Raw genomic sequence first — 26,132 nt, 5'->3', positions numbered from 1 at the left:
TAGGCTGGAACACTTCTGTGGGAAATAAATGCCTTCAGTCTAAAAGGCTTTTACAAGCCAGGGCAGGGGATTAAAGGCGGTCCGGCTGAGGAGAAATCCCAGGGTCAGGAGACAGCCGAGCATGGAGACTTTTAATCTAAACCTCAAACATTTTTATTTTTCACTCCCTGAACCCCGGGTGTCACTTTAAATACATGTTTGGCAACATCGGCTGTTCTATTTTTCTTTTTAATTACATAAAGAGCGTGCCTGGAGATGGCTCAGCCCCGGGCTGGGGGAGGCCCAGAAGGTTTGGCAGCCGTTGGAGGCAGAGACATCAGCTCAAAGTCAAGAGGGTTTGAGATCCTTTTGAAGGAAAGCGGGGACCAAACTCCCAACTCCCCTGAGCTCGGTGTGGTCAGCCCTGACTCAGGGTTTCTAAAAGGAGACGGACAGAGTCACCAGCTTAGAATGGAGAGGGGACAGATGGGCACATGTCCGAGATAAAAATATCCCCAGCACCGGGACTGTTCCCGTACCTTGAATTTATTCCCAGGCTTCTGTCATCTTTCCTTCTTGCATCCTCCGAGCAGAAAACGGCCAGCCCGTTTGTCCTTCCCATTTACAAGGTATGCCCTACCCTGTTGAGCCGGGGACTGGGCTCAACTGTTAACACGTGTTATAGGGTTCTAAGCACCCAACTAGCCTGTGCAGAGACAGTGCCATTATCCGCACGTTCTAGATGGGGAATCAGGCTCACGGAGATGAAACACAAGGCCCACTCCCTGGGGCTGAGCCTGGGCCTGTCTGCCCTCAACTTCATTCCTTGCCCTTCTTCTGCTTTGCCAACACAGCGAGCTGCCGGATCAACCGGCTTCCTGCACAGGTTGGCCCGCGGGAGGCAGTGAGACCAGCTTCGTGGATGGGAGGAAGGGAGAAGCCCTCTGCCCGCGTTGGGTGACATCTTCAACAGTGGCTGCATTTCCTGCCTCTCCTTTCCCGCGGACTCTGAAGCCATTCCTTGGATAACAGATTCCCCTACTCCCGTGTCTATTTCTCCCAGCTGGATTCTCACCCATGTTCCGCCTTTCATCAATACTCACAGATTAGCCGATTCATTCATTGGGTGTGCAGTGAGACAGACCTCTCTCATCGTGAACAGCACATCCAGCTTACGGAGCGCCGTGCTCACTGCCAGACAGACGGTCTTTCATGGGACGATCCTTTCTGCCAAGTCCTATTGCTGTTTGACAGATGGGACTCAGAGAGGTTGGGGTACTTCTGCAAAGCGGCACAGTCACACACTGGAGAAGCTGGGATTCAGATCCAGGTGTCCCCAGCTCTAACCTCTGTTGACATCTTGAACACACTTGCCTCTCCCTGACAAACCCATCAGAACCCAGCAACCTCGGCTGACTCGAGAGCCCACCTCAGGGCTAGGTTCTAGGGCTGCTGTCACCAAGGCTGCATCCCGGGTGACGGAGAACAACAGAAGCGTGTTGTCTCCCAGTTCTGAGGGCCAGAAATCAGAAATCGAGGTGTCGGAAGCGCATGTTCCCTCTGAAGGCTCTAGGGAAGTTTCTGTTCCAGGCCTCTCTCCTAGCTTCTGGGAACCTCAGCATTCCTTGACTGATCTTCTTGCTGTATCTCCATATTACCTTCCCCCCTTCTGTGTGTGTCTTAATTACCCATTTTATTTCCCAGTCATATTGGATTAGGACCTCATTTTAACTTCATTACCTCTATAAAGACCCTATCTCCAAGTAAGCTCCCATTCTGTGGTGCTGGAAGTTAGAACTGCAACACATCTACCTACCTACCTACCTATCTATCTATCTATCTTCCTTCCTTCCTTTCTTTTTTTTGGGCAACATCTCTTTTTGCAGGGTCCTAATTCAACTCATAACAGTCCTCCCTGATCTCAGGTGCTCTAGAGTGAGGCCTGGTTGGTCCTGTCTTACCTACAGAGGATGTTAGATCATCCAAGATGTTTAATCTTGCTGACAACCAGCCCATTTAAGAGATGAGATGTATCTCAAATCATGTATACATTTACAAAATTTATCCTGTTTTACTCCACAATATATTGAGAGATATAAATCACTTCATGTAGCCATACCAGTTTTGGTAAAGGAGAACCAAGTTGAAGGACTTAATTTACTTGACTTCAAAACATATTTTATTGGGACATCTGGGTAGCTTTATCAGGTAAGCATCTCACTCTTTTTTCTTTTTCTTTCTTTCTTTCTTTTTAAGATTTATTTATTTGAGAGAGAGAGCGAGAGAGAGAAAGTTCATCCACATGAAGTGGGGAAGGGAAGAGAGAGGTGGACATTGAGCAGGGAGTCCAATATGGGACTGGACCCCAGGATCCTGAGATCATGACCTGAGCAGAAACCACAAGTCGGATCTTAACTGACTCAGCTACCCAGGTGCCCTGGCATCCCACTCTTGATCTCAGCTCAAGGCTGGGAGTCTAAAAAAGAAAGACTTTTTTCTTTTCTTTTCTTTTCTTTTCTTTCTTTCTTTCTTTGTTTATTTATTTGTAAGTAGGCTCCATGCCCAGTGTGAAGTCCAATGCAAGGCTGAAACTTACAACCCTAAGATCAAGACCTGAGCCGAGAACAAGAGTGGGACGCTTGGGGTGCCTGGGGGTCTCCTTTGGTTAAGTGGCCGCCTTCGGCTCAGGTCATAATCTTGGGGTTCTGGAATCAAGCCCTGCATCGGACTCTCTGCTTAGTGGGGAGTCTGTTTCTCCCTTTCCCTCTATGATCTCTCTTGCTTTCTCTCTCTCTCAAATAAATAAAATCTTTAAACAAACAAACAAACAATAAAAAGTAGGATGCTTACCTGACTGAGCCACCCAGACTCCTCTCAGGACTTACTTTAAAGCTAGAATAATCAAAGCAATGGGATAGAAGTGGAGGGCCAGAAACAGACCTTCACGGGTAGCCACTTAGTTTTTGTCAACACTGTCCATGCATTTCTTTTAAATGACTCTATTTATCTGAAAGACACATGGGCTCACAGGCACCCGTGCACACTGGGGGAGGGATAAGTGAACTCCACACTGAGCGCAGAGCCCAGTGTAAGGCTCTGTCGCATGACCCCGAGATCATGATCTGAGCCAAAATCAAGAGTCAGACTCTCAACCCACTGAGTCACCCCGGCACCCCTCTGTCCATGCATTTTATTTTTTTAAGATTTTATTTATTTATTTGACAGAGAGAGATCACAAGTAGGTGGAGGGGGTGGGGAAGCAGGCTCCCCGCTGAGCAGGGAGCCCGATGCGGGGCTCGATCCCAGGACCCTGAGATCATAACCTGAGTCGAAGGCAAAGGTTTTAACCCACTGAGTGACCCAGGCGCCCCTTCCATGCATTTTAATAGGAAAACCTCAATTCTCTCAAAAGTCAGTTTGAGGTGAATCACATGCCTAAACATAAACAAAATCTCTAGATCTTTTTCAAAACCAATGTCTTAAAGTTTTTTGTTGTTAAGATTTGTTTACCTATGTCTTAAAGTTTTTTAATTTATTTTTTAAAAAAGATTTTATTTATTTGACAGACAGAGATCACAAGTAGACAAAGAGGCAGGCAGAGAGAGAGAGAGAGAGAGAGGAGGAAGCAGGCTCCCTGCTGAGCAGAGAGCCCGATGCGGGACTCGATCCCAAGACCCTGGGATCATGACCTGAGCTGAAGGCAGAGGCTTTAACCCACTGAGCCACCGCCCTTATGTCTTAAAGTTTTTAAAACATAGGTGAGTATCTTCATGACCTTGAAGTTGGCAATAATTTCTTAGCTGGGACATAAAAAGCACTACCATAAAAGGCATAGGCACAAACACACGGATCCAGCAGTAGCTTTTGACCGGGGAGAGTAGTGAGCCCCACAAGAGTAAGAACTGGGGACCAGGGAGGCAGAGCAGGAACTCCCCAGTACTGTCTCTGGGCTCCAGGCCCAGAGAATTATTTGGAGATCAACACCGGAGTCCACAAATCCTAATTCTGAATTGTGCAACCTGTGCCCTGATAGTTAACTTAACGTTGTTTTCAGTTTCCTTCACCTACTTCTTCGATTCCGAAAGCCTTCTGGATCATTCGCTAAAGCTGCCTTCCAGATATCCTGTAGAGCTGGCAGCAGGGCTGGGCAGCAGAGGGACTTCACACATTCTGTGTGGCACACAGTGGGAGTCACAGCGAGGCTCTGTTCCCATTCCAGCTCTATACAAGGGAAACTTTTGAACTGTTAAAAATAACCAGTACAGAAATGCATGGCTTCTGGAAGCAGTAAGCTTCCCATTGTCAGAGGTGTACAAGTACTGTTCTGTACAGGCATGAGCTCAAGAAATGGGGTCTGTTTTTATTATTATTAATTTAGGGTGGGTTTTTTTTTTTTAAGTTTGTTTTTAGTAATCTCTATATCCAATGTGGGGCCCAGACTCATGATCTCTAGATCAAGAGACACACCCACTTCTTCTTCTTCATTTTTTTTTTTTTTTTACGATTTTTTTTTTTTGAAAGGGGGACAGGGGGGGGGGGGGGGCGACACAAGCAGGGGGAGTGGGAGAGGGAGAAGCAGGCTCCCCAATGAGAAGGGAGCCTGATGTGGGACTTGATCCCAGGACCCGGGGATCATGACCTGAGCCCAAGGCAGATGCTTATCCCACTGAGCCAGCCAGGCACCCTTAATTTAGGGGTTTTAAGCCTTAGAGCATTCAGAAGGGGAGGCACAGATGAGAAGGGAGTGAACAAAAGCTAGTAACTATGATGGGCTCTAATAAAGTATTCTCTTTTTAAACTGAAATAAGAGGGGCCTGCTGGCTCAGTTGGTAGAGCCCGTGACTTTGGATCTCAGGGTTGTGAGTTCAGGCCCCACATTGGATATGGAGCCTACTTAGTAAATAAATAAATAAACCAAAATAAAAGTGGACAATTCTTTAAGGCCTTATTGGACAAGAAGGGGCGGGAGAGTTCCTCTTCAGCTGGACATCAGAGTTATCTCTCTTAAAAATCTGCCTGTGCAAAGTGACTAGGTGTCCAAATTCAGGGTCCATGAATAGGTGTTTGTAAGTATTTGATCTCCATTTTTGCTGAGAGGATTGGAGGCTCAGAGAGGTTAAGCAATTTGTCCACGATCACACTGCAGCTGAGTGACCAAGGGAACATTGGTAAAACCAATTGTCAGGGTGCCTAGGTGGCTCAGTGGGTTAGAGCCTCTGCCTTCGGCTCAGGTCATGGTCCCAGGGTCCTGGGATCGAGCCCCACATCCCACTTCCCACATGGGGCTCTCTGCTCAGTGGGGAGCCTGCTTCCTCCTCTCTGCCTTCGTCTCTGCCTACTTGTGATCTCTGTCTGTCAAATAAATAAATAAAATCTTAAAAAAAATAAACAACCAATTGTCAAAGACTAAAAGTCCTTAAAAACTAAGGCCCATCTAGTTCTGTGGTTCTCAAACTCTGCCTGAGTTTTGTTTTTTTTTTTTTTTTTTTAAAGATTTTATTTATTTGACAGAGAGAGATCACAAGTAAGCAGAGAGTCAGGGAGGAAGCAGGCTCCCTGCTGAGCAGAGAGCCGGATGCGGGGCTTGATCCTAGGACCCTGAGACCATGACCCGAGCTGAAGGCAGAGGCTTAACCCACAGAGCCACCCAGGCGCCCCTCTGCCTGAGTTTTATACAAAACTTTTACACAAAAGTATAAACTTAACAAAAAAGATTTTATTTATTTATTTGAAAGAGAGAGAGAGAAAGAGCAGGAGCACAAGTGGGCAGGGTAGGAGGCAGAGGGAGAAGTAGGCTCCCCACTGAGCTGGGAGCACAATAAGGGGCTCAGTCCTAGGATCCTGGGATCCTGACCTGAGCCAAAGGCAGAAGCTTAACCGACTGAGCCCCCCAGGCACCCCTGGTAAGTACTACTTAAGTGTCAACTTTTTTCACCCGATGTTATGGGGAGCTTGCTACCCATCTCCAAAGGCAGCTCAGGCCATCTTTGGTCAGCTCCGGGCTGTGCCAATTAGCCACAGTGATGGGACAGGTTGCAGCAACCCTCTTAGTTGGATCTCCATATGCTCACGCACAGAACTGATTGAAAAATTCTATTTGGGGGCGTCTGGGTGGCTCAGTTGTTAAGTGTCTGCCTTCGGCTCAGAGCATGATCCCAGGGTTCTGGGATCAAGCCCCACATAGGGCTCTCTGCTCAGTGGAAAGCCTACTTCTGACTCTCCCTCTGCCACTCCCCCTGCTTGTGTTCCTTCTCTCTCTGTATCTCTCTCTGTGAAATGAATAAATAAAATCTTAAAAAAAAAAAATTCTATTTGGCTTTTTTGGATATAAAGCTCCTAAAGGCTGAAAGCACACTCCCTGGCCACTAGAGGGGGCTGTACATGGTATTTGGAGGCACTACTCAGATGGGCCGCTGGGGTTCCAAACCTGACTCTCCAATGGTTAAGTTTGGGATGAAGTTGGTGCATCTCAAGTCCCAGCTCTAACAAGGGTGGGGAAAGGTTACTAACCACAGGTCCTTCCAGGCTCTAGGACCTAGGGCCAGAAGCAGGAATTGCCCAGATGCCTCCCCTCCAAGTCTGGATAATATATATATATTTTTTCCAGCTCTGTGCATATGGTAGTATTCAAACTCCAGAGATTTAGAAGGGGGGGAGGGGCATGATGGAGGAGTTGGAGAAAGGAAACTTGGCTTCTTTTCAGCCCCCAAAGCCCCCTGCTGAGCTGCCCCTCCCGGATCCCATTGTTCCTTCTAAATCAGCAAATCGCTCCTTCCAGCTTCCAGCCTCTTCTTCCCCTTTCAGACCGGGTCTCCCTCGGGCCCAATCAGCTTCCAAATGTTGTGTGGACACAATTTTGTGTGAGCAAGGATTCCTCAGACCCAAGCCCACTTCATTATCTTATTCATTGCGCATGCCTTATATGGGAGTTTCTGGTGTGCCTAACCCCGTGAGAGCTCATGGGATGTTGGAGAAGTGATTTAAAGAAGACAGGAACTTTGTTCTCAGGGTGCTCATCGGCTGGGGTACAGGGACATGGGCAAACAGGTCAATACATAAATAAACTAGGTGATTTCAGATACTGTGGTAATCAGAACTACAAAAGAAATAAGACAGGGTGAGGTGATAGAATGTGAAATGGGGATACTTTGGACAGAAAGGGAAGGTCTCTCTCTGGAGATGGTATTTGAACACACTTGGTTAAGTAGAAGGAGTAACAAGTACAAAGGCCATCCAAGAAACAAGCCTAGTGAGGGAAGATTTCAAATTCCAACTTGCCTCGTCTTCATAAAAACTCCCAAAAAGTCCTCTGAGGAAACCCATGGACTTTGGGGAGGAAAGGGCCTTCAGGTTTATTCCATGATGTGGGGGAGTGGAGGGGCGCTCTCTAGTGGTGATAAGAGTTAAATTTCACCATCGCTGACCTGGAATGCCTCTTGCTTCTGATTTGACTGGGCTAATTACCGAGTTTCACTCATTCCTGTCTCTCCCACACTTATTCATTCAACAGATGCTTACTGAACGCAGCCTATGTGCCAAGCGCTATTCTAGATACTGGTAGAGTTGTGAAACCGCCAGTAAATGTCCCTGCCCCCTCTGGAGCTCACATTCTAAGGGACAGTCCTAAGCCTCATACTCTAACTCCACCTCCCCTCTGCCTTCCACTATTCCCCAGCTAAATCGCCATCCTAATGCTCCAGCAGCAAGATACTGCTGCATCAGGGTTTTTGCACTCTCCGTCCCCTTCCCCTGGAAGGCAGTTTCCTGGCTCTTTGCATCGCTGGTTCGGGTCTCATCTCAGATGTGACCAAGTCAGAAAAGTGTAAACTTACTTATTTATTGCCTATTGTCCCCACTAAAATATAAGAGTCCATGAAGGTTACTATTTTCCCAGAATCCCTTAGCCTCGCACTTTTAAAAGGTTCTCAGTAAACACTTGCCGAATGGGTCTGAACAGTCATTCATTCAAAAAATATTGGGGCTATTACACAGCAAACGCTGATGAACCATTACGTGAACAAACTGAGCAAAACAGACCAAAAAAATCCGTCCCGAGCATTCTAAAAGTAAAATTACAACCCCCACGGGGCGCCTATGTGACCCAGTCTGTTAGGCATCTGACTCTTGGTTTCCATAGGGTGGTGAACGCAGGGTCGTGAGATCGAGACCCCAGTTAGGCTCCACGCTCAGCTCCGAGTTGGCCTGGGACTCTCTTTCCTTCCGCCCTTCCCCCGCTGCGCGCTCTCTCTCAAATAAGTAAGTTTTTACAAATTGCAACCCCTGCACTACTCACCCTCATTAGCCTGCTTTATTTTTTCTACACATTTATCACCTAAACTATTAAAATTTACTCCACGAATGCAGGGGATTTTGTCCTGGGGATCTTGACCACCACGCCCCTCTCAGCGATCAGAACCGTGTCGGCCTCGGGTCATTGCTCAGTTAAGCACAGACTGAACGAACTCTGGATCTCAGCCTGCTCTATCCCCCAAGACCTTCGGCCACATGGTTCCAAGGGGGAACGGGCCTCAGGAGGAGCCAAGAAGTGAAGTGACCTCAGGCGGCCCGACCCAGGAGCCCGAGCTCCGGGCGAGGGGCCATCGGAGCAGCTGAGGAGTCGGGAGGCGCTGGCCGCCAGGAGCCGAGCGAGGGCCTGGTGGCCTGGAGACCTTCCAGGAAGAGCCGCGAGGGCTCGCAGAGCGTCGCCCGAGACGGTGGGCGGTGCCGTCCGAGGATAGGAGTCACGTGACTCGCCCGTGCACCGCCCACCTCCTCGTGGGCGGGGTGTTAGGAAGGGGCCGGGGCACATGCTAATCAACCCCAGGCGGCGGCCAATCGTGGCGCGCGCCGAGGGTCCCGGCCGGGGGATCTTGGACGCTGGCTAGCGCGCAGGCTCGCGTCCGGGCGGCCCCCGGCTTTTGCGAGCGGCGTCGCGGGCCTGCGAGCTGGAGTTGCAGCCGCTTCCTCGACCTCCTCCTCGTGTTCGGCGGCCGGCCGGGTAAAGCCCAGCCCGCGCAGCGGGCAGGCGGCGGCTGCCTCAGGCGGAGGCGGAGGTGCGGCGGAGGGTGGGGGCCGCTCCCTTCGCAGGAGCCCGGGCCGGCCCGCGCCTTTGCACCGTGCTCCATGCATCCGGAGCCCGCCCCGCCCCCGAACAGCAGCAGCCCCGAGCTTCCCCTCAGCGGCGGCAGCACCACCAGCGGCAGCCGCCGGAGCCGCCGCCGTAGCGGGGACGGGGAGCCCCCGGGGTCGCCGCCTCCGCCAGCCGCCGTCACCTACCCGGACTGGATCGGTCAGAGTTACTCCGAGGTGATGAGCCTCAACGAGCACTCGATGCAGGCGCTGTCCTGGCGCAAGCTCTACTTGAGTCGCGCCAAGCTCAAAGCCTCCAGCCGGACCTCTGCTTTGCTCTCCGGCTTCGCCATGGTGAGCTCGGGCCTCCCTGCCCTGCCCCCTCTGCTGTCCTGGACGCTCCCTCAGCAGCCGCGACGGGGTCCACAGGGAGCAGGCCGGGCGGACTGGGGGTGCGGGGCAGATCTGGGTGAGAGGTGTCGTGGACGCTGGAGGGGGTCAGGGGTACTGGACCTGAGAAGAGGTGGGCGACGAGTGACATCTGGTGAGGGAGATTGGGTGTCAGACAAATGTCTAGGGTTGGGGAACTCAGGTGCCTTTGAATGGGCAACTTTGATGCAGCAGGTGGAGAGACACAGCAGGATCTTGGAAGTAGATCTGTAAGAAGACAGTCCCACGTATGTTCAGGGACAACATTGTTGGAAGGAAGGACGTGCAGGGTCTGAGCTCCGTGGAAGCAGGTGTCAGGCGGTGAGGAGGAGGAGTCGGACCCCTGAGCTGTCTTTCTTGTGACCCCACACTTGAGGCCGAAAGGTATTGGCCAAGACCTTTTATCACCTAGTAGAGGGGATTTCCTAACACTCTTTCTCCCACTGCATTTTCCGAGAGCCTCAGCCTAGTGTTTTGAAAACCACTCTCCGCTCTCAGTTTCTTCTCCAGAAACTTGCCACTGAGTCACTGGGTGTGGGGGAGGAGGGTGGGACATGTTCCCCTTGAATGGGCTTTCAGTTGATTTGGAGGCGTGGGTCAGACACAGGTTCCTCTTCCCCTGCCGGGCTAGGCTGGAGTGAGAAGCCTCTGAAGGGTGGGGAGTGTGAGGCTGCAGGTTAGGCCGGGAAGTGGTCCTAAGGGTGCCCTCAGGCCTGGAGTCTTCCACAGCAGGGCCTGCAGAACGATTGGTGGTGATCACGATGTGACACCTGCCTGTGTGAGTGAGGCAGCCTCCTCTCCCAAGGTCTCTAGCCCAGAGCCCTCCTGCCTCCCCAGTGAGTGCGCTCAGCCCTTGGCCTTGAGGGAGGGAGTGTTTTCTTGGGAGTGTGTCTAGTACTCTCCCTGTGTTCTACAAACAAGTGGGCCGACCGTGGAGTCTGAACTCTTCAGAAGCCCTGAGTGGGTCCAGAGCTCACTGGGCCTCAGTGGAAAAGCCAGGTGATGCGGGGAGGGGCAGAGCTCACCGAGCTCACCCTTTGTTGCCTGTGTGACTTGAGACACATTTCTCTCTGCATCTTGACTTCTGAATCAGTAAATGAAGGCTGCTGCTTAGAAGTAGCTCTGACTTTAAGAATTAAATAGAGGAAGCCCTTGAGAGGGGATGAGAGGATCTGTGTTTGTGTAAGGGAGTGGCACACTGGTTTTTGCTTTAGGTCATAGGATGGAATTCTGTTCTGTCACTCCCGAATCCTTGGAGACCCGTCTCTGCCTTTGCCTGAAGGATCTCTAAGACTAGCTGACCGTTAACCAATCATTCACCCTGTACTAGGCGTTGTTTAAGTTCCCTGAACTTGCACACTAACTCCTCAACCACCTATTGAGGTGGTTTTACCGCAGCATTTTCCCACAGCTGTACAGCTAGTCTGCTAGAGCGGGATTTGAACCTGAGTCTGCTGGCATCCAGAACTGCACTGGGCACTTAGGCTTTTTGTGGTGTATGGAGTTCTGATCAGTGTCCAGCCACGGACATGTTCGGACCAGGTCTCCTAGGAAAAGAGAGAGCAGGAAAGTTAAGCAAAATAAAATGTTACAGTTTGGGGGAAGGGACTGACACCATGAGCTTTTCACAGCTGTGCTCTGGGTTTAAGATGGTGGCACACCTGTTCCCCTTTTTCTTGGGGTCATAAATTCATAGCTGCCCAGGTCCCTTCCCACTCCAGGAGAAGTGAGGATCGGATGGGTGGCACTTTCCTGCCCTTTGGAGCCCTCTTTGTCCTCGAGAGGCCAGCCTCCTAATCAGACATTCCTCTTCCTCCTGCTGAAAACACTGCAGGAAGTCAGGAGGCAGGGGCAGCCAGTGGCATTGGGTGAGCCTTGGATCACCCAGATTTGTATCTTGGGGACCTTTATTTTCCCTGGTCAGGGTGGAGAAGGCTTCCTGGCTCCGCAGATGAACTCCCGAAGTTCCTCCAGCAGGGAGGGGCTGAACCCCATCATGGCCTCCATTCTGGGGATACAGTTACAAGAGAAGATAACTGTTTGCTGTGAGTCTGGGAGAAATGGAGTTGGGGTGGACAGACAGACCCGAGAGGCAGGTCTGTGTGTGCCCCAGCCCCTACGACAGACACCAAGCCTTGTGAGTGAGCCTCTGAGAGAAGGGGGTGCCACAGGACCCAGCACCATGGAAACAGAGTGAGTGAATTTCCTGGACTATTCTCCCTTGGCCGGTGAGTCAGCACAACCAACTTCCTGCCCCCAGAGGGCTTCCTTCCTAGAGACCTGGAAAACCAGAGAGGCACTGATGTGACCTCTGATCTCCGAGGGTGGGAGAGTTGGCAAGGCTGCCAGGCTCACCTGTTCAGCAGGTGATATTGAAGGAGGGTCTCCCAGGAGCCTGGAGGGGATTGAGAGACTCCCTGCTGGTGGGCGGAAAGGCCTGGCCAGCCGCCCTGATGTACTGGGGAGATAGGCTGTGGGATCTCAGACAAGCGGCTGTGTACTCTGGAGCCCGTTTTCTCATGTGGACAAAGGGGAGACATATCCTGCAGTGCCATGGACTTGCCTGAAGATTCATCCAGAGTCCTGACCGGGCCCACAAGATATGGAGGAATTTTGGGGATCTGACCGTATACACCTTAGCTGGACCCTCTCTAGTCTGCAGACAAGAATCCCACTCCTGACGGCATTCCTAGAAACAACAGGCCCCTGCTGGGCTCAGCATCCAGACTCCAAAATCAGGGGCTCTGTGTGCCGGACATGATCTGCTGCAGATGCTTCTTGAGCCGAGGGTACCCTTGTGGGCTGTGACTCGGGTCATCTGTGCCTCCATTTATCTCTGTGAGAGGCGGCCCCCTTGGCCCAACCCTGTGTCCTGCAGGATCACGGTGAACCCATTGGCAGTGTTGGTTCACTGGGGAGGGCAGGCTGTAACGTTAGCCTAAGCAGAAGATAATTGGGAAGGTCAGTCTGCTGCCGTAAACAAAATGCTTTCCACGACCTGGGATCAATTATTTTTGGATTAGTTCCTTCCTCAAGTTCTCTGCCCGCGAGCACCCTTTGTTCCCAGGTTCCAGAGCTGGGTTCAGAAGTTGCTTGGAATTTTTGTGAACATCAATTGGAGGAAAGAGCTGAAATTGTAAGGCATTGAGCCTCTGGGATATGTTCAGAGTTCAGCGGGCATGGAGATAAGGGAGACCTTACTCTCACTGCTCACGGGGCTGATTACCAATAGTAATCGTTGCTTTTGTTCACTGGGGTCTTGTCATAGGCCAGACATTGTGCTAAGCGTTTTACTTATACCTTCTTTTGTGATCTTCACACCACCTGGTGAGGGTAGGTGCTTGTCCCCAGGTGAAGGACTTGCCCAGGGTTCCTTGGCTGGTAAGCTGCAGAGCCCTGTGACCCTGGTGTAGCCTGGTCGCTGTGGAAGAGAACTTACCGGAGTGGCAGGAGGACAGAGGTGGGAGGGTCCAGAATGACCGAGCAAAGTAAGAGCGAGGACTGTGTAGCCAGACAACTTGGATTCAAATTCCGGCTCTGCTACTTATAACCGTGAGATCCCGGGGAAGTTATTTTTTGATGTCTCTGGGCCTTGGGGCTTCCTTACCTGTAAAATGGGGATAATAGTAGTACCTACCTCATAGGGTTGGTGTGAAGATTCTTTTTTTTTTTTTTTTTTTTTTTTAAGATTTTATTTATTTATTTGACACAGAGAGAGGGAACACAAGCAGAGGGAGTAGGAGAGGGAGAAGCAGGCTTCCGACTGAGCAAGGAGCCCAATGCAGGAGCCTGGGATCAGGACCTGAGCTGAAGGCAGACGCTTAACCAAATGAGCCACCCAGGTGCCCCTGAAGATTCTTTGAGTTAGTATTTGCAAAGCACTTAGGGTGTACCTGGCCCAGGTTTTCAGGAATCCCACTCACTGTTCTCCTGGGACTGCTCTAAAAGGATTAACTGATCTAGAAGAATATGATTCCAGCTAAACCTTGAAGTCGTAGAGTTAGGGCATGGGGAAGAGCCCACTGATCAGAGGAAGGGTTGGGAACAAAGTTACAAAGATGAGAAATTTAGGGTCTCAGGGAAAGGCAGTGGGGCTGGGGTAGTTTGGAGTTGTGAGTGTGTAAGGAGAGGCTGAAAAAGTTGAATCCAGTCAGGGAAGACGTTACTGGGAGGCCTTGAAAAGTCTGAACTCTTAGGCAGTAGGGAGCCATGCAAGGTTTTGGAGGGAAAGAGTTACATAAGGAGTTCTAGAATAATCTTTTTTTTTTTTTTAAGATTTTATTTATTTTTTTGACAGAGATCACAAGTAGGCAGAGAGAGAGGAGGAAGCAGGCTCCCTGCTGAGCAGAGAGCCCAATGCGGGGCTCAATTCCAGGACTCCGGGATCATGACCTGAGCCGAAGGGAGAGGCTTTAACCCACTGAGCCACCCAGGCGCCCCTAGAATAATTTTGATGATGTTCCTGTTTACTAATTTCCAGGCATGAGCCTGGACCCTTCTCTTTCATTCTTATTTAATCCTCAGATCAGCTCTTAAAGGTATGTACTATAGATGGAAGAACTAAGGTTCAGGGCACCTGGGTGTCTCAGCCGGTTAAGCATCTAACTTCATCTCGGGTCATGATCTCGAGGGCAGGATGCTCTGCACTTAGTGGGGGTCTGCTTCTCCCTCTCCCTCTGCCCCTTGTCCCGCTTGTGCTCTCGCTCTCTTTCAAATAAATAAATAAAAATCTTTAAAAACAAAAGCTAAGGGGCACCTGGGTGGTGCAGTCCGTTGAGCGTCTGTCTTTAGCTCGGGTGGTGATCCCGGGGTCCTGGGATTGAGACCCAAGTAGGGCTCCCTGCTCATTGGAGAGTCTGATTCTCCTTCTCCTTCTGCACCTCCCCCTGCTTGTGCTCTCTTTCTCTTCCTCTCTGTCAAATAAACAAGATCTTTGAAACAATACAAAACAAAAAGAACCCAAAAACTTAAAAAAAAAAACAAACAAACCCTAAGTTTTATGGAAACACAGAGGTTAAGATACCCAGCTAGTAGAATTCATGGACTGGTGGGTCTGATTTGGAACCCTTTCTACTTACCCGCCCTCTGGCTGCCGCTGCCGTAGCTGGTTGATAGCTGGGCCTTTGAATCCTTCCAGATGTGGGGTTGTGCACTCCAGACTGTTTATAAATGGAACTTTGTCGAGTGCCCCAAGGAGGGGGGAGCTCCCTGCCTAGCTGAGAAGACTTTCGTAAAACTTCACAAATGCCTGTCATGAAATTTCTGGAATTTTCAGCGGGGAACCTTGTTGAGTTCTGCTGGTTGTTGGGTTCAGGCCTGGCAAAGGAGAACTCTATAGAGTTTCTCAAGGTGGAGTGATGGAAATCGGTGTTTGGAGTTGGGGTCGGGTCCCTTGGAGAAGTAAAGCCGAGAAGGTTGTGTGTGAGCAAAAGCTACCAGGTTGCTCACTAATGGGACTTCTGGGTAGCCTTTCATAAATTCTATTTTTAAGTAATCTCTACACCAAACTTGGGGCTCGAACCCACAACCCTGAGATCGAGAGCCCTACACGTTCCACTGACTGACCCAGCCCGGCATCCCTTGAGTAGCCTTTAATATACTCCCCAGAAGGAATGCCGCAGACTGGTAGGACCACAGACTCCTTGCTTCCGAGGAGAATCTTGTGGGACTGTGATTTGGTAGCCAGCCCTGTTTGGTTTTTGAGCCTTGGTCTAACCCAGAAATGAGCCAACTTTTTCTGTAAAGGGTCAAATAGTAAATACTTTCAGCTTTACAGGCCACATAGTCTTGATGGTAAACTACTCCATTCTGCCATTTAATTAATTAGCTTACTTACTTTAAATATTTTATTTTATTTTTTATTTTTAAAATATTTTCTTTATTTGACAGAGATCACAAGCAGGCAGAGAGGCAGGCAGAGAGAGAGAGGGGGAAGCAGGCTCCCCGCTGAGCAGAGAGCCTGATGTGGGGCTCGATCCCAGGACCCTGAGTTCATGACTCGAGCCGAAGGCAGAGGCTCAACCCACTCACTGAGCCACCCAGGTGCCCCTCATTGGAAGTTCTGATGCGATCATAAGAGTGGGGGGTGGGGAACAAGTCGTGTAATTCTGTCTTTAGAACAGGTTTGGTAATTGTGGCAGTGGGGGAGCCTGTGACAGGACCCATTTCCCAGCAGCGGGTGAGGCGTCCTGGCCTCACCTGGGAGGCCCCAGAGTGCAGAGGCGGGGAGGAAGGTGAAACCTGGGGAAGCTGGAATTAGCGAGATGTCCAGAAGGCCTGGGCCTGTCTGTCCTCCCCAGAACCTGCAGGTTCAACTGTTTGGCTTATGACATAAATTTAGTGATTTGCACCAGCCTTTTTTTTTTTTTTTTTTAAATGAAAGAACAGAACAAAAGAGCAGCATGCATTGCTTATTGTAAGAATAGTCTCTATTGGGGGCCTTTCAGGAGAAGTGTTGTTTGGGGAAACTTTTGTTTCTTTTATAAAAGTGTATCTATTTATAGAAACATTTGGAGTACTGGATTGTAGTGGTCAAAAGAGTTTGTAAACCACTAGACTAGGCCTCGATCATCTCTTAATAGATGGTTTGCACTTGAGGAAGGGCCAGCAGGCTCAGACAGCTCCCAGTGACCCTGGGTGACTGCTTGGCGGCCCTCTTGTTCCAGGGCCACCCCCTCTGCTAAAAGAGTGAACAGTGAAGCCCAGGCTTGGAAAGGACAGGTGGGTCTCCCAACTGTGGACACTGGGATTGGGTCAGGCACGGGAGGGCTGCCTCCGAAGGGCCTGGACTTCCAGGCGCCAGGTGGTGGGGGTCTCCATGGAGCCCAGCAGGAGTGAGGCGAGGTTGGCATCCGGGCGTAGCAGGCGAATGCTTGGCAAGGCCAGCCAGGCCCCACCCGTTGCAGAATCACATGGTCCTCTTCTTGGCTCATGCTTAAAAATTGGCATCCCAGTGGCCCCTGTGCGGGGTCCAGGGACCAGTGTGCGGTGGGGCTGGCAGTCTCTCGTCCTTCCTATCCCGTTAGGCCCCGTGTGGCGAGGTTCAGGCAGGCCCTTGGCTGCCTGGGAGCTGTTTATTTTGGGTTGACGGACCAGCACTCTGGCTATATTTACCTTGCAAAGCTGTTTGCAATCTGATCTGATCGGATCTCTCGGGGACTCAGCTGGGGCCTTGGGAGTCACCTGCCGGATTCCACAGGCCCCCTTGACTTGATTCTCTATGTATGTGTGGGGATCTCCCAAGAGAGAAGCATTCTGGAAAAAACAGTGGCTTGTATTGCTCTGAATGGTTTTTATCAGGATCCGAGATGCTTGCCGTCTGTTCCTTCTCCACATTGTATCTTTCTGCAACCCCATGGCGCTGAACTTGGTCCCCGGTGTGGGAACGGTACACACAGCCAACCTGTATGGTCCCAGGAATTGTCGGGGCTGATAAAGGTGATGGGGTTTCCTCCAGAGCTTGGCATCAAGGCCTTTCCTCTTCCTTGGAGTGCCCAGCATTTCAGGCTTTGCTGTGCCTAGCCTTCCCGCAGATCAAGACCGGGGAGGGCTGGCAGGTTCTGGGGTCCCCCAGGCCAGGTATGTCCCAGTAGCTGTGATTTCTCATCCTTAATCCTGTGAGTTTGACGAATGGTTTGAAAAGGATGGTCTCTGTCCTGCCAAGGTAGCCATCTGGCCCAGTGTGGTTTGGGGCACACTCTTTCCTTATGTCCCAGCTTGGAACTGGGGCAGACTCGGCCTGGAGTGGGGATCTGACCTCCTCACCCATCCTGGAGGCCAGAACCTTGGCCCATGGTGTCCGTTCTCTCCAGCCTGAGCTGACAGTGTCCGGGGGGTTATTCTTTTTTTTCTCTGCCTTTTTTTTTTTTTTTAAACAGATTTTATTTATTTATTTGACACAGAGAGAGAGAGAGAGACAGCAAGAGGGAACACAAGCAGGGGGAGCGGGAGAGGGAGAAGCAGGCCTCCCATCGAACAGGGAGCCTGATGCGGGGCTGGATCCCAGGACCCCGGGATCATGACCTGAGCCGAAGGCAGAGGCTTTTAACCCACTGAGCCACCCAGGCGCCCCTTCTTTTTTCTTTTTTAAAATTTCATTTATTTCAGCAATTTCTACACCCAGCATGGACCTTGAACTCAGGACCCTGAGGTCAGGAGCTGTATTTTCTACCAGCTGAGCCAGCCAGACACCGCTGGGCTATTTTTCTTCTGCTTCAAGCCACCTGCTTTTCTTTTCAACTAAAATTTATTGAGTCCCTCCCGTGGTCTGGCCCCGTGTTAAATGTTTACACGTCAAGACCTCATCTATCTCCTCCGACTACGTCTGTCTGGGCAGACTGGGTGGCTTCTGAACAACAGACATTTATTTCCTCCCACTTGTGGAGGCTGGAAGTCCAAGATCAAGGTGGTGGCAGATTCAGAATCTGTTGAGGGACTGGCTTCCTGACTCACTGCTGCTGTCTACCCACAGTGCCCCTCCCATCCCAGGAGCGGCATGGGGCTCTCCAGGCTCTTGCTGTCTCTCTCTCTCTTTTTTTTTTTAAGGGCACTGATCCTGCTCAGAGGGCTCCATCCTGTGTCCTCGTCACCTCCCAGAAGCCCTGCGTCCCAGTGCCATCAAGTCAGGGTTAGGATTTTTTTTTTTTTTTTTAAGATTTTATTTATTTATTTGGCAGAGATCACAAGCAGGCAGAGAGAGAGAGAGAGAGAAGCAGGCTCCCCGCTGAGCAGAGAGCCTGATGCAGGGCTCGATCCCAGGACCCTGAGATCATGACCTGAGCCAAACGCAGAGGCCTTAACCCACTGAGCCACCCCGGCGCCCCAGGGTTAGGGTTTTAAAGTGTGGATTTAGAGGGAACATAAATGTTCGATTGGTTGCAGCATCCTTATGGGAAAAGCATTGCTACGTTCCCCAGGCTCTAGAGCCAAGTGGACTTGAGTTCAGAGCTTCCACTTAGTACCAGTCACAACCTCTGGGACAGCTGACCTCACCTCTCTGGGACTGTTTCCTTATTTGTAAAAGAATAATAATGATGTGGGGTGCCTGGATGGCTCAGTGAGTTAAAGCCTCTGCCTTCAGCTCGGGTCATGATCTCAGGGTCCTAGGATCGAGCCTCGCATCGGGCTCTCTGCTCAGCAGGGAGCCTGCTTCCCCCTCTCTGCCTGCCTCTCTGCCTACTTGTGATCTCTGTCAAATAAATAAATAAAATAAAATTTAAAAAAAGAACAACAATGATGTGGCTTATAATTATTAAGCTTATGATACACCAGGTCCTGTTCTAAGGTTTTATATTCTTTAGCCTGCTGAATGCTTATAACAACCATAAATGGGCCCCTGTTTTATAGATGCAGCACAGAGAGGTTGAAACACCTGTCCAGGGTCACCCACGAGCTTTGTAAGTGAAGGAACCCATTCATTCTTCATGGCTACGTAGAGGAGGAGACACCATCTGTTCTGTAAGGGAGCAGACTAGTGTGTGCCCCCCCAGTGCTCAGGTCAGGGCCTCACAGACCTAATGCATCTGGACATTTCCAGAAAGTGAATAAATTTAGCCAGGGGACATGGGGCAGCCAAGCAGCGGGCTCTCCTGCTTGTCCCTTCTCTGGTTTCAGGTTCCGGGACAGCAGGCCAAAACAGGAAGAGGAAGTGCTGGGGGTGGGGAGGTGGTGGCAGGAGGCACACATTGCTAGAGGGTGCCCCCCTTTTCCAGCGAGGGTAGCAGGCCTGGTGACAGAGACCAGGGGGGCTTGGGATGTGTCCCTTAACTCCTTGTGCCCTGGTGGCCTGCCCTCACATGTGGGGTCTAAGAATTCTCAGGATTGGCGTTAGGCCAGTGATCTTTAAAAAAAAACAGTTGATATCCTGATGGCACTGCCCCAGGTTTGTAGGGATTGTTTGTGAACTTCTGGGCTGAACTGGTTATATGGTCATCCGTTGCAACAAGCGTAGGGCAAAAAGTCTGTGAGTCTCATTGAAACTGTCTGAAAAGTCCTGTGAGTATATATATACACCTGAACATTCTAAGGAGGGTGTATCCATGATTTTCACCAGATTCTCAAGGGGGTCAGACCGCATGTCAGCTCTAGCCTGAGGCCTGCATCTCGTCACCTCCCTCCTCTTACAGACAAGAGGGGAGGGTTTTGACCAGGGTCAAACAAAGAGGCAGGAATGGTTCTGGAGCCAGGACTCAGGCTCCCCCACTTTGGCCTTGCTGTTCTGACATCATCCCAAGTGTGGCTCTTCCACCAGGAGGGTGAAAACCCCAGAGGGTTCCATGTAGAGGTAGTGGGTTTGGAGACGAGGTTTCTAAGCCGAAAAATAATAATAAAGCTCACTTTCATTGAGTGTTTACTCTGGGCCACGCTCGAAGTATTTTCCATGGGCCTGAGTATCTTACAAACAACTTAGTCCTCACAGCAATCCCCTGATCGTGTACCATTATTCCCATTTTACAGATAAGGAAACCAAGGCCCAGAAAGTTGAAGCCGCTTGCCCTGGAGCCTTAAAACCCAAGAACGGGCAGAGGGGGTGGAGGTTCAAAGCCAGGCAGCATGGCTGTAGAGCCCATGTTTCCAGTCACTGGCCCACATGGTCTTTGCAGGCCAAAGTAAGGGTACAGAAAGGTGTAAGAAGTGAAAGCAAACAGGACCAGGCATTCAGGGAGAAGGAGAGCTAGTGGGGTAAGAAGGAGCCGACCCTCTCCCAGGGTGAGTAAGGAAGGGTTAGGGTAGCTGGTACGGGGCTAGGGGATACATCTCAGCATTGGTCCACTCCGCCTGCTGCATACACAGCAAACACTGTGTGGGAAGGGTCAACATACTTGACGGTACAGTCATTGGCACTTGCTGCCCCAGTCCCTCCAGCCCGGGCAGGCAGACCCTGGCACTGTGCCCACTGCCCGCTCTTCCCGGCCCAGATCTGATGAGCTGCCTCCTTCACATGAGGGTGATTTGCAAGGCCCAGGTGAGAAGCAGCAGGTGGCAGGCCCAGAACATGTCCCCGATGACCCTGGGTCCGCACGTCTCCAGGAACCGGGAAGCAGCTAGTGCGTCAGCTGTCGGGCCCGGGGCCCAGAGTGGGGGCTAGGGGGGCTGGGGACGAGATGGCTTCCCAGCCACACTGCAGCAGCACTGGGTTCTGTGTCTTCTAGGAAGCTTCTGCGTTCCTTCTTGGTTGGCGCACTGTGTTCTCAGAAGGGGCCTGGCCTGACCTGGGAGGGCCTCCTCTCTCTACCCCAGCCCTCTCCTTGTCCCTGGAGCAGGGCATGAAGGAGAAGCCAGTGCTGGGGAACGGACGTGGGGCCAGCAGAGACGGTGGTTAGTGGTTGCTGCTCCTGCTCTTTCTTTCTTTTCTTTTCTTTTCTTTTCTTTTTTTCTTCTTTTTTTTTTAAATTAAGCTGTATCTGAGTAAAATATCCGTCACACCGTCTTAACTGTTAGTGGTGGTTGGGTTTGAATACCTAGCTGGGTGTTAGGCGCAGCAGTGACCGTGGGAGAGAGGTTTACCATGTACCGGGGACTCTCATTTAATCGTGGAAATAATCCTGTGAACTAGGAGGGAATATCTCGGTTTTACAAATAAAGACGCTGGCGCTCAGGAGAGGCTCTGTGACTTTCCCAAGGACATGTGGTTGGCAAGGATTCAGATCCGGCAGCCTGGGCTCCAGACCTGCTGTCTTCACTAGGCCTGTCAGCCCTGAGTGAGTGGGTCCTGTTATCCCCACTACACAGAGAAGGAAACTGAGGCCCCGAGAGGCCAGGTTCTTTGCCCAGGGTCCAAGAGCTTGATGGGAGTGGGAGTGCCGTGAGGGCCCTGGCACTCAGCCCGCCTCTCCCCTACCCCCCAGGTAGCGATGGTGGAGGTACAGCTGGACGCCGACCACGACTACCCGCCAGGGCTGCTCATCGCCTTCAGCGCCTGCACCACGGTGCTGGTGGCCGTGCACCTGTTCGCGCTCATGATCAGCACCTGCATCCTGCCCAACATCGAGGCGGTGAGCAACGTGCACAACCTCAACTCGGTCAAGGAGTCACCCCATGAGCGCATGCACCGCCACATCGAGCTGGCCTGGGCCTTCTCCACCGTCATCGGCACGCTGCTCTTCCTGGCCGAGGTCGTGCTGCTCTGCTGGGTCAAGTTCTTGCCCCTCAAGAAGCAGCCGGGGCAGCCCCGGCCCACCAGCAAGCCCACCGCCGGCGGCGTGGTGGCCAGCGTCAACGGCAGCACGGGCAGCATCACCCCGGGCCAGGCCGCCGCCATCGCCTCCACCACCATCATGGTCCCCTTCGGCCTGGTCTTTATCGTCTTTGCCGTCCACTTCTACCGCTCGCTGGTCAGCCATAAGACGGACCGGCAGTTCCAGGAGCTCAACGAGCTGGCCGAGTTCGCCCGCCTGCAGGACCAGCTAGACCACAGAGGGGATCACCCCCTGACACCCGCCGGTCACTACGCGTAAGCCCCATGGGCCCGGGCTCTGCAGATCCCCGGCCTGACGCCGCTCCCCACGACCTCGTCCTGCCCCAGCCTCGCGGACAGCCAGCCAGCTCTGGGGATTGGGCTTTTGTCCAGGGGCAGAGAGTGGAGGGAAGAGGCTTTTTTTTTTTTTTAAGAGAAACGACTGCACTTTGAAACTTTCCTGTTCTTCCAGCTTTGGGCTCACCTCCCAGTAGGAGGCCGCCGGTGGGAGCCAGAGTGAGGACAGACAGACGCTCCCTTTGTCCCTCCCCCTCCCGTGTGTCTGTGCCACTTGATGCTTCTTGTCTTTTCTGTCTTGACCACCCCCTGCCCCGTTCAGTGTCGTGTGTGTGTGTGTGTGTGTGCGCGCGCGCATGCGTGCACACAGAAATATATTCATAAGGGACACCTCTTGTGTGTGTATTTGTTGGGTCTGGACTGCCTGCTGGTCCTTTTCCTGGTGCTCTAATCAGGGGAGATTCTATGCCAAAAAAAAACTTTCTAACGTTTGATTTTTGAAAATTTTCAGACCTCTGAAAAAGTTGCATGTATAGTGACTGAAATACATAGATCATCAATTCTTGTCATCTATAGCAGTTGTGTTCTAGGAATTAGCTGGTGTCGAACCATTGCTCCTGTGGGGTTAGGTTCCTACGGGCCTTTGTCTTGTATTCTGCCAGGTGTGCAGTAGGTAACCTTGTTTTATGTGTTTGTTTTTGTTTTGTTTCAGTTTTTGAGTAATCTCTGCACACAGTGTAGGGCTCAGACTCACAACCCTGACACTGAGAGTTGCATGCTTGACTCACTGAGCCAGCCAGGCACCCCTGTGTGCATTTCTGTTTAAAGACACCTTACTCACTCATGGCTAACAGCACAGGATCTTGTACCTAAAGGAAGCTTTTCCAAAAAGACTTTTTTTTAAAGTCATCTCTGCACCCAACGTGGGGCTTGAACTCAGAACCCCGAGACCCAGAGTTGCACGCTCCACCAAATGAGCCAGCCAGGTGCCCCACTGCCTTCTTTTTAAATAGCAAAATCACCGGGGTGCCTGGCTGGGTCATTTGGTGGTCTGTGCGAGTCTTGATCTCAGAGCCATGTAGTTCAAGTCCCCTGTTGGGCGTGGAGCCTCCATAAAATAAAAATAAAAAAATCTTCAAAAAAGCAGCAAAATCACCAACAAAAGGCACCAGGTGTGAAAAACGTGGCCCTAAACAGACGGTGCAGGGACGCCTTTTTGGGAAGGCAGAGACAAGAAGGCAGAGTGGTGCCTGTTTGACCTCAGCAAGGAGGAGAATCACAAATACCAAAGTGAAGGAGGAAGACATGTCTGTCTCTCTCCCGAGCCCACGTGCTTTAGCCGCAGATATCATCCTTCATGCCTAAATGCTTCCTCCTCAAACCGAGGAGAGGACATTCTTCTCCCTAACCTCAATTCGCTGATCGGATTCAGGAAATTTGACATTGACGCAGTACTCCTGAATATTTTCCACTTGTCCTGATCGTGTCTTTTCTAGCCATGATTTTTCCCATCAGGCTCGTGTGTGGCATTCACTTGTCACGTCTCTTTAGTTGCTTCAAATTTGGAGCAGTCTTTCCTTGTCCTTTTGAACATCAGCATTTTTGGAGTCCAGGCCTGTGGTTTTGTAGAATGCTACCTCAGTCTGGTTTTCCCGATACTTTCCTGCAATTACAGTCAGGGTGTGTGTCTTGGCAGGAAGATTTATCTCTGTTTTGCAGATGGCAAAAATTGATGCCCAGCGAGGGTAAGTAATTGGCCAGAATTTGAACCTGGAAAGTCTGGTTCAGAGCCCAGGCTCTCACAAAAATCTTACATGCGAATTCTGTCTTTGGTTAAGAAATTGGAAGGTCCAGCCTCAGCAGCACTGGTCCACCTTCTCAAAGAGCAACAGCGAGAAGGAGTGGAGTTGTAGCCGCCCTCTTCCCCAGGAGATGTGTTTGCCATAGTCCCCACCACTCCCTCTTGTCTCACACCAGGCCAGCTTTGTTTACGTTACTTGCGTGGTCCCAGAAACCCAATACAGATTGTGGTTTTATAAAAACAAAGTCCTCTAACCGAAGTGAAGGTTGGTTGGGGGAAAGTGTGGCCTTAACTTCCTATCCTATGCAAACTTGGACATGCTAATAGCAGCTTTGTGTGCTGAGTGGGATAGAGGACCTTTTTCTCCTATTGTAGCTTCTTGCCTCTATCCTGCATCACACGTACCAGGACCCACCTCCCCGAGTGGCCTGGACGGCCCCCTAACTGGGACTGAGTAGTAGGGAGCAGGGGCCCCTGTGTGAAACTCTCCAGTGCTCCCCAGAGATGACCTCGCCATCTTGTGCATTCCCCTCCACCTCTCCCTGCTTCTGCAGAGACCTGGGAGCTGGCTGCGGTAATATTCGGCCTGTGACTCTAGCCAGGTGTTCCTTCCTAAAATTGCCTCAAGTCAAGAGTCACCAGATTGGCTTGTAAAATGTAGATTTCCAAGCCTTTCCCATGGAAAGTTAGTCTGGGTAAATCTAGAATCTGTATTTGGGGTGGGGGAGGGGCAGAGGGAGAGAGACTCTTAAGCAGACTCCACATCCAACTTGGAGCCCTATGCTAGGCTCAATTGCATGACCCTGAGGTATGACCTGAGCCAAAATCAGGAGCTGGACGTTTAACCAACTGAGCCATCCAAGCGCCTGTAAAATCTGCATTTAAAAAAAAAAAATTATTTTTTTAAGATTTTATTTGCTTATTTGCCAGAGATCACAAGTAGGTAGACAGGCACAGAGGGGAGGAAGCAGGCTCCCTGCCGAGTAGAGAGCCCAATGTGGGGCTCGATCCCAGGACCCTGAGATCATGACCTGAGCTGAAGGCAGGGCCTTAACCCACTGAGCCACTCAGGCACCCCTAGAATCTGTTTTTAACATCCCCGGTACTCAAACCTAGGCAGCTCAGGGAAGCACAGTAGTTAAAGGACACTCTCTCTTTAATTTCAGTTTTCTTTGTATTTCAGACACAAATACATTCACAGGTTCCAAATACAACAGTGAGAAAGTTGCCCGCCCTCCCCTGTTCCCAGGTTCCTGGTTCTCTCCCCTGGCATCCGTTGTTGCCAGTATATTGTGTCCCCATCTAGGGAGATTTCATAAGCAAGAAACACCCTACTTTTTCTGGGGGGAGAAAGAAAAAAGGTATCCTTCCCTATGCTCTGTTCTGTTCGTTAAAAGCGGGTAGATGTACGTTTAAGCACAGTTACTTTCTCACTTTGTGACTTGGGAGCCTCCCAGAACCCACTTCCCCCTCTAAAAGGATGATAATAGCAGGACAGCCTCAGAACCTGCGGGGTCATTGGGGGCGGGGGTGGTGGCAGGTGAAACTCTGGGCACAGGGCCTGGCACCAAGTGAACGGTCTGTGTCCCCAGTGGGCCAGGCCCAGCTTCCTGGCGTGAGAGGCCTAGACAGAGCCATACCTGGGGGTCAGGCCACCCTGCTTATGATTTCGGAGGCAGACAGGAAATAGTGTCAGGGATTATGGAGCCTATACTGTGTGCCAGGCACGTGCCGAGGCCCTCGTGAACATCTTGGAATTACAGGGTTACACTTAAGTCATTGGGCCGAAAATCGCAGTAAAGGAGTGTTTCCGTTAGAGTGTGCTTTGCAGGATCCTTAACTGCTTATCCACCAGCTGCCAGTGAAATTTTTCCCTGCCAGTTGTGACAACCAGAAATGTCTCCAGACATCGCCAAATGTCCCTGGGGAAGCAGGGGAGACAGGATCTCTTGCATTAGGAACACGTCTTATTTCATGTTCATGTTAACCACAGTAACCTGGGGGGTGGCGAGGACCACGATTGCCCTGTATTTGAGGGGAGGAAACAGAGAGAACAGAGAAGTTGGGTGCCCTATCCGAGAACACACAGCTCCTAAATCACTGCTGAGATTCACACCCAGGCAGCCTGACTGCCGAGCTCATATTCCTACCCATTATGTAAGAGTCTCTTTTATCTTGAAGAATGTTGCCTGGAATTATGCAAAGCTCTTCCAGATCTCTGCTGCACAATTAACCCCAATACATGTTATTTGTTGTTATTATATCTGTTACCAAATCCTTAAAAACACCCCTGTGAGATCTCCTAAGTGCCATTTTACAGATGGGGCAACTAACGTCACTTGCTTAGGGTCACAAATAAATCAGGGGTTCTAGATGCAGTTG

At 50.9% G+C, this 26,132-nt stretch overlaps 2 protein-coding genes across 8 annotated transcripts in view; one reads left to right on the top strand and one right to left on the bottom strand.

The window, feature by feature from the left end:
- The first annotated feature begins 8,796 nt into the window (after window positions 1–8,796).
- The window catches only part of ORAI1 (ORAI calcium release-activated calcium modulator 1), an 18,137-nt gene continuing 801 nt past the window's right edge, over window positions 8,797–26,132 (top strand). Inside the window, exons 1-3 of one of the 4 annotated variants that reach the window (XM_059408359.1) lie at window positions 8,804–9,402; window positions 21,324–21,928; window positions 22,125–22,339. In XM_059408359.1, the coding sequence (XP_059264342.1) occupies window positions 9,103–9,402; window positions 21,324–21,928; window positions 22,125–22,146 (927 nt within the window). In that variant the 5' untranslated portion in view covers window positions 8,804–9,102 and the 3' untranslated portion in view covers window positions 22,147–22,339. Of the gene's footprint in view, window positions 9,403–20,707; window positions 20,794–21,323; window positions 22,340–26,132 lie in introns of those variants that run through there. The other 3 variants (XM_059408358.1, XM_059408360.1, XM_059408361.1) reach the window with 3 other exon arrangements.
- Window positions 22,437–26,132, bottom strand: part of MORN3 (MORN repeat containing 3) — a 17,985-nt gene continuing 14,289 nt past the window's right edge. For all 4 annotated transcript variants that reach the window (XM_059408364.1, XM_059408367.1, XM_059408366.1 and 1 more), the window contains one exon: window positions 22,437–25,775. The gene's annotated coding sequence lies outside the window, so the exon portion shown is untranslated. The remainder of the gene's footprint in view (window positions 25,776–26,132) is intronic.

The sequence above is a fragment of the Mustela nigripes genome, chromosome 8 (assembly GCF_022355385.1).
Source record: "Mustela nigripes isolate SB6536 chromosome 8, MUSNIG.SB6536, whole genome shotgun sequence".
Classification (NCBI taxonomy): domain Eukaryota; kingdom Metazoa; phylum Chordata; class Mammalia; order Carnivora; family Mustelidae; genus Mustela; species Mustela nigripes.
This window is presented reverse-complemented; position numbering and strand designations above follow the sequence as displayed.